This window comes from Primulina eburnea, chromosome 12 (assembly GCF_022965805.1).
Source record: "Primulina eburnea isolate SZY01 chromosome 12, ASM2296580v1, whole genome shotgun sequence".
Classification (NCBI taxonomy): domain Eukaryota; kingdom Viridiplantae; phylum Streptophyta; class Magnoliopsida; order Lamiales; family Gesneriaceae; genus Primulina; species Primulina eburnea.
In genome coordinates, this window is record NC_133112.1 from 27809934 (window position 1) to 27817916 (window position 7983).

Below are 7983 nucleotides of genomic sequence, written 5' to 3' on the forward strand. Positions count from 1 at the left end.
AAAGTAAAACCAGACCTAAAAAATTAAATTATATTAAAATAAAGATTGTTTATTACACTTAGTCAATAAATTTCCTAGCCAACCGTTAACTTGCAGAGCATCTACTCTAACAGTACAAAGCCTCAGGTTCGATGGAGTTGCAACTCCAGAAACCTGACACTTCGGTTACCTTTCTTGCAATTCTTATTGAACTTTACGAGTAATATTCAGATATTATTTCGGCTAGCTCTTACTTTAATTTTACTTCCTGATTTTTTTATGACAAGAGGTTTGTTCAATTATTGGAACTGTACCTTGAAATTTTGAAATTCTCTACTCGTTTCAACTAGTTATACAACAAAGTTCCTGACACAGGTTGTGGTAGAAAATGATGCATTTCATCTACAAATCCATTGTCCACATTGCTCAACTCTTGAATTTCAAGAATCTCCACCCGTCTCTTCATCTTCTTTCTTATCTTTATGGCCACATTCGCGGGATCAAATCTCCCACAAACGCTTACCTTGTATTGTTGTTTCTCTATCAGATGTGTCTCTATTTCTACAAGAATATTTTTTTTACTGTTACGAGCTGTAAAAAGATATAAATCAATTAAATTATTTTTTATACATGATGTCCATGGTTTTACCTTTCATATTTAGGAGGATTCTTCTCATTTTTCTGCAACAAGCATTGCAGTCTAGGTTGACCCTCATCACCATGCAACGAGCCTGTTTGTTCACAATGATGTCAGATAAATTGTATTTTTAGAATCTTGTCTTGTTTTGTGGGGTAAAATACATGAAAAACTAAACAAGCACGATTTTGATGATGGAGAATTCGGGAAACAGGCATTAAAAAGAAACAAATTCTTGCCTTTCCTGCCATGAACTTGAAGACTAGAAGCTCTCGATATATTAATAGCTGGTTTGTCACAATTAGTTATTTGTGAGAAATGAGATGATTTTGCTTTTAGGATCATGCCTATTTCTTTGTTCTAAAGATTAATAATGTGAGAAAGTTTCCTGTTCCAAACAAGGTATATTATATATTCTTTGCAAGGTTAAGAATCCTTATTAGGATGGATCTTGCTTTGTTTATGCATGTATGTATATATGTTTATATATTTATATATACACACGTCAACAAGGATTCGAACATTTATTAATTATGTTAAAATTTGTATTAAATACTTTTTGACTTGTTAAAAGTAATTGGACAAAGGAAACAATAACCATCCTTTCCTTGTTCGGAAAAGGGAATTTGAACAAATCCTTTTCCACACACCAAGGAGAATTGAGATACTTGACAAGTTACACAAGGTGCAATTATTTTATTCGTTGGTCGTATGCATGATGTTTCTTTGATCACATCATAGGATCTTAAATGCTCTTAAAGGCGTTCGTCTCACATCACCGGTAAAGTTGCCGAAATAATGATGAGCGTAACTTTTGTATTCAAATAATCTTGAGATTTGCTATAAACTATGTTAACGGTCGAGCGAAATTACACGGGTTTGGTTGTTTTAGTGTCGTTTCAAGAATCTAAGTCATACATGCATATCGGGGCCAAGCATGTTGAATGGAAGGAAAATTGGAGCTGGAATAAGTGAACATGGGGATGAAACATAAGCAGGTGTATAATTGTGCAGCCGCGCAGAAGATGTGAAATTATGCCCTTGAGATAGAAAAACTTGCGCGGTCTTGTGCATGCGAGACAACAAAGTGAATCGAGGTAGTGGACATCACGCAGTCGCACGCAGCCACTCATATAGGACAAACCAAAATTTTATTACAGTGGTATACGCGTGGCTGCGCGACGATGTACAAGAAAAGGAAGCTTTGACTTTTGCTGATATAAAAGACCATAAACTTAGGCTCTTGAAGAGAGGGTAGAGCCGTACACACAAAATTTGAGAGAAGAACACGAGAGACGTACTCATATGGAAAACGAGGACTGCAGATCGAAGAAGACTGAAGAATGTATATTCTGGGGACGAAACTATGATTCGACTTCCTTCTTTCTTCTTCTTCTTTTTTATTCACGTTCGCTTCTTCGTTTTCCTTAGTTTATTTATGAACAACATGTTTCGTCTTGAATATTGTTTCGTTATTAACTAGCTCTATTTTCTATAGAACGATGTAACATGGTCGAAACTATGTTTTTAATTTATTGAGACACATGCATTCATTCTTTGTCCTTTATTTGTGTTTGTCTAGCGCTTTCAAATTACTAGCCATGATTTGATTGAACAAATAATTGATATCCAGCAGTCAGGATAGGGGATATTATTAGAGTAGGTGCCCAGCAAGCCAACTGGTGGCTCGGGCTTTTATTGACTCTAATGTAAAACATTCTTTATTTTAATAATATTTTACAATTTCATTCAATTATGACATTATAATTTATCAGTATACTCATGCAAGCTGCATAGACAAAGTTCTTAAATATACAATAAGTACCATGAGGTCTGCGTCACAACTTAAGATCATGTAACTCATTAGGAAGTGTACCGTATATTCTAAACAGTTTCCTAGTCCAATCAGCCGCTTAAAACAAGGATAAAGGTCGCTCGAGCTTTAAACTAGCATCTGTGATGTAAACGCCAAGTTTCAATGGCAAGGGCATGGAGATGTCCATTCACACAGATGGGTGATCATATGATAATGCATGGAACAACCCTCCCTCGGACTATCCAAGTGGTTCTCACTTGTCGAGTGGAATAGTCCGCAGTTATGGTTGTACACTATTATACCTTCGACCTGAGACAATATAGAGGTTATACATACTAGCATGCACTTTGGTCCGTTTACCGACTCCATTGAGGGTCATCAGGTGACGAGGTTGGTTGTAGTTTCGAAAGGGAAATGTGTTTTCCTAGTTGCACATACGATGACACTGTTAGTACTCAAAGATAAATCGCATCGCTATCGAATTCATATGCAACTCTCGATATACCAATGGTTGTAGATTCGATCGGGATATATGTATTGAGAGGACCTTACTGTATGCTAACCATGACTAAAGGTTCTTGCAGGCACTATCGGTAATATCTAAGGGATCATGGGGCGATGCTACTAGACACTCTTATCATGATCCGATGGGTGCAATAAAAAATGTGTTCTGACATTCTTGATCAAGGTGTTGATGAAAATAATGGGGCTAACTAGGGTAATCCCGGATAAGAATAAATGTTATTCTGAATCACATGGAGATGAACTCACTGCTAGTTGTATCCCTGAACCATTGAAGGTCAAGTATCAGATTATGTGTTCTCGTTGAGAAAGTCAAAGTTCAAGGAGTTGAAATTTGGTGACTATAGTTTGATGGAGATCAAACATGAAGCTTATAAAGAAGTTTATGAGCTGATTCTATAAGATGAAAGAAATGGAAGTTAGCATTATTGCTAATTAAAGAATGAGAGAGGAACTGCCTTTTTGTGAAGGAGTTCGCTAAAACTAGAAGCTGCCCAATATGGTAAATGAAAATTTTGATCTTCGAAATTTTAATTTTCCATTATATAAACAAGATTTGTATCCTTGACATATCGCCGCTGTCGGATTTTCGTTGGGATTATTTATTTAGTGAATTGAGAATTTATTGATCAAATGATTGTACAAGTAGTAGTGACTACTAACATATACAAATTCTCTTATCTGTTTTAGAGGAGTCTAGAATTTAATTTACCTATGAGTTAATTATATAAATTAAATGGTTATATAAAATATGTTTACATATTTTATTAATATATCATGCATTATTAAAAGTTGATAAATATATTATATACTAATAATTTGAGAATTTAAATATGACGAAAAATCCTTCCCAATTTCACAAGAAAGCTCACGACCACCTTAAGTAAAGATGGAAGAAAATTTTGGAAAAAAAAGAAAATTATATTTGCTTAATTATGGATTAAGAATCTGATACCCCAGGGATGAACCCTCAAGATCCGGCCCAAACTCCCGGCCCATCTCTAAGGCCCACAGGTGAATGGCCCATGACAAGCCCAGGACACCCTCCTGGCTCCCTCCTAGGTGATACCTCAAGGATGAACCCATCAAGATCCGGCCCAAACTCCCGGCCCATCTCTAAGGCCCACAGGTGACTGGCCCATGACAAGCCCAGGTATTCTACTATAAATACCAGGTTTGAGCGTACGATAAAAGTATTCAATATATTGTTTTCAGCAGCACCCTTAGCTGCTCCCCCCATATATCCTCAGTCACTGACTTAGCGTCGGAGGGGCTACGCCAGGACATCCTCCTGGCCCCCTCCTAACGATCTTATTTGTGATTTCAGGCTCAGGGTAATTTCAAAACCTGCGTCTGGACTAGTGACACTTGCTGGAAGAGGACCCTAAATTTCCCATTAGTATCACTTGAGTATCACTTGGCGCCGTCTGTGGGGACTTTGAGTTGAGACGTAGAGATGGTAGGCAGGAGAGGAAGCAGAAGAGTTAAATCAGCGTCATCGCGTCCTCAGAGGGGACCCGAACTGTCTCATGTTGAGGCGAGACAGGAACAACCCCGTCCGGAGACGAGAACTGAACAACCTCGTCCAGAGACCAGGGCCGAGCAACCCCGTCCTAATGAAAATGTGGGAACTTGACCCTGGAGCAGTTGGGCCACTTTATCACTCGGACAGTGGATGAGGCTATGAAGAGGAACCAAGAATCTATGTTTGCTGAAGAGCAAGCCACTCGCCAAAAGCAAGAGGAAAATGCTGAGGGCCACCAGAGCAGGGTTGAAGAGACACAACAACACCAAAGTGGGGAGATTGGTGAGATGAGAGAAATGTGGAAGGAAATACAGATGTTGAGGCAGCAGTTGGGAAGCAGAGCGCCAACACCCAAGAGAGGAAGTCCCTTTTCACTAGCCATTTTAGAAGAAGGACTTCCTCCAAATTTTCGATAGTCGAATGTGGGAGAGTACGATGGACATACTGACCCCGAAGAACACTTGGAGAGATTTGAGAATGCAAGGGAGAGGGCGGACGTGGCTACGAAGGAGAGAGGACGAGATAGGCAAGACAGGGCGACGAGTCGAGGCAGTGTAATTCACGCCTTGTAACCCGAGGACAACACAACTAATCGAACTTTGAACCTGCGATTCAGTTCGACTCGGGAGGGGGAGACTGGTGATACCCCAAGGATGAACCCTCAAGATCCGGCCCAAACTCACGGCCCATCTCTAAGGCCCACAGGTGAATGGCCCATGACAAGCCCAGGACACCCTCCTGGCCCCCTCCTAGGTGATACCTCAAGGATGAACCCATCAAGATCCGGCCCAAACTCCTGGCCCATCTCTAAGGCCCATTGGTGACTGGCCCATGACAAGCCCAGGTATTCTACTATAAATACCAGGTTTGAGCGTACGATAAAAGTATTCAATATATTGTTTTCAGCAGCACCCTTAGCTGCTCCCCCCATATATCCTCAGTCACTGACTTGAGCGTCGGAGGGGCTACGCCAGGACATCCTCCTGGCCCCCTCCTAACGATCTTATTTGTGATTTCAGGCTCAGGGTAATTTCAAAACCTGCGGCTGGACGCTGGAAGAGGACCCTAAATTTCTCGTGAGTATCAGAATCCATAATATTAATGATTATGAATCAATAAGCAAAAATATTAACAAAATATTCCCATATTTTAAAAGGCAAAGTCACGGCCACTTCACAATTAATTTTTGTGAAAATTTCGGTCATTTTTGTGTCTTCCACCCCCGCGCCGCTTCGTCTCCGGATTTTGCAAATTCGGAGGCTACAGTCTCAACGCATAAATCGTTTGGATTTTCTATGTAAACCAAGCGAGGAAGACAGTATTTTATCATGGACCTAATTAAGCGATCAAAGTAGAAGAGCCGTTCGTAGGGATATACAAGAAGAGTTATATCCGCCTAAACACCGGAATAGTTAGGAGTCCATCATTGAGAACGCAAAGGTATAATTCTAAACGTCCTATGAATATTTAACGCACGATGCCCAAGCGAAAAAAAATTTAAACTTCCGCTGGATCTTGGGTGCGAGAATACGATGTCTCAACATATATAAATTAAGATCGTAGGAAACACATTCTGGGGTGTTTATATTGTTCGGAAGGTATATAATCCCTATGAAATCTTGATAAGAACATCGGGTGGATTTTTTTTGTACTTAATTTTGGATATAATACTAAAAGCAGTTGTAAACAATACACTTCTATTTATCACTCGTGAGAAGGAGTAGAAAGATTTAGTGTTTTGGTTAATAAACACATTTGGTTTTAATCACATAATTATCAATAAAAATTTCATAGAGTGTAGACCAAGTAAAATCGTAGCTTTAGATTCATTCTTTAAATGAATTTAATTGTTGTGTGCCTGGAATTATTTTATTTAATATGCTCATAATCAAGACTGTTTTTTATTTTTCTAAATAAAATGTGACTATTTTAATTAGGGAACTTAGTATAATCTTAAATATACACTCCATGTGAGAATGTTATCATTATTTAATCATAAACTATAACTTGACACCTAATACTTGTGGTAAGAAAAAATGCAACAAGTTTTTTGTGTCGTTGTCTGTGAGTGACATTATTTGATTTATATTAATATTGTTACTAATTCGTCATAACTTTAATTTTTTTTTTTTTTTTGTATTTTCGAAGAAAGAAATTTATAGTGATTCGTGATTTTCCCTTTGTTTTACCATTTATGCGTAAAACCCAAAGCTTCTATTCATTTTTTATGATCTAGAGATAGATAATACTACAACCGCGGAGCCTTGCTTTCGTGCACTGAGAAAAATTGTCGATAGAAAAGCTCCCGGTTCATTCAATATGTCATAGAGAATGGCAAAATTGACTTGATTGATACATAACATAACATAGACAATTACCAATTCAATATTATCATAACTTCCTTTTTATTTATTACATACAATAAAAATAAAGTAGTGGACAAATAAAAAAAATTGAGAAAAGCTCGAAGATTGGGAGTGAGAGCAATGGCCGAAAATAGAAAGAATAACGTGATACATCCCATGTTGCAGTGCCTCTCAGAGATCAACACAAACTACTCTATTGAGCTCGTTGAACTATTAATTCTAACAATTTGGAGCTCAAGCCAGCACTGATCAACATGGTTCAGCAGAACCAGTTTGGGGAGCAGTGACAACAGATCTGCATCTTCATCTAAGGGCGTTCCCAGAGATCACAAATACAATAAAAATTAATAATATTTATGATGATATTATTAGATTGTGCTTGTTTCTTTTCTCCCTCAAGGATCGGGCAAGGGGTTGGCTCCAATCGCTACCCTTGGGAAACATAACTACGTGGCAGGATTTGGCAACAAAATTCCTTGCAAAATATGTCCCACATATCAAGTCCACCCTGCTGAAAATCAAGATCAAAACCTCCATACATAATGAATTTGAGCAGCTCTATGAATCTTGGGACATTACAAAGAACTTCTTAGAAGATGCCAGAACCATGGTTACAAAGATTAGGTGTAGATCGATTTATTCTACAACGGTTTAAATGGACAATCTTTGCTATATCTCCTTACCATGCCCACGAATTTCTTGAGCATATGATCATAATAACTATCGGTTTACCTCTAAACGATTCGGAGCAAAACGATCTGCTGGAGTCTATGCGATAGATCTTATCAAATCACTCATTTCCCAAGTGTCTGTACTAACCACACAAATTACAACCGCGAAAAAAGGAGACCAGTCTAATTATCCAGTAGCTATGGTTTCCCTTGAAGAAGCACAATACATCAACAATAAAAATCGTTGGTATGAAGGCTAATGAGGTAGCCCACCCTGCTTCTAATCAATATCATCCTAGTTTGCGTAAACAAAAAAATTTATCTTATGAGAAAAATAAAAATGTGTTAAATCCTCATCCGAGATTCAATAATTGAAAAAAAAGTGAAGGTAAGCCGTCTTTTGAAGACTTGTTTTGTATGTTCGTGCAGAATCAAGTAAAAGAATGAGAAATACTGAATCTCATCTT

General features: G+C 38.1%; 1 protein-coding gene across 1 annotated transcript; it reads right to left on the reverse strand.

Moving 5' to 3' along the window:
• Positions 1-290: 290 nt before the first annotated feature.
• On the reverse strand, positions 291-1528 carry LOC140808172 (heavy metal-associated isoprenylated plant protein 19). Its single transcript, XM_073165219.1, has 3 exons — positions 856-1528; positions 629-710; positions 291-540 (listed from the first exon to the last, which is right to left on the reverse strand). The coding sequence occupies exons 1-3, from the start codon at positions 865-867 to the stop codon at positions 326-328; spliced, it is 309 nt and encodes a 102-aa protein (XP_073021320.1). The 5' UTR covers positions 868-1528; the 3' UTR covers positions 291-325.
• Positions 1529-7983: the final 6455 nt, after the last annotated feature.

Coding starts and splice junctions, on each gene's coding strand:
- LOC140808172 (XM_073165219.1), bottom strand. Junction 541..628: donor AATCCTCCTAAATATGAAAG/GTAAAACCATGG, acceptor ATATTCTTGTAG/AAATAGAGACACATCTGATA.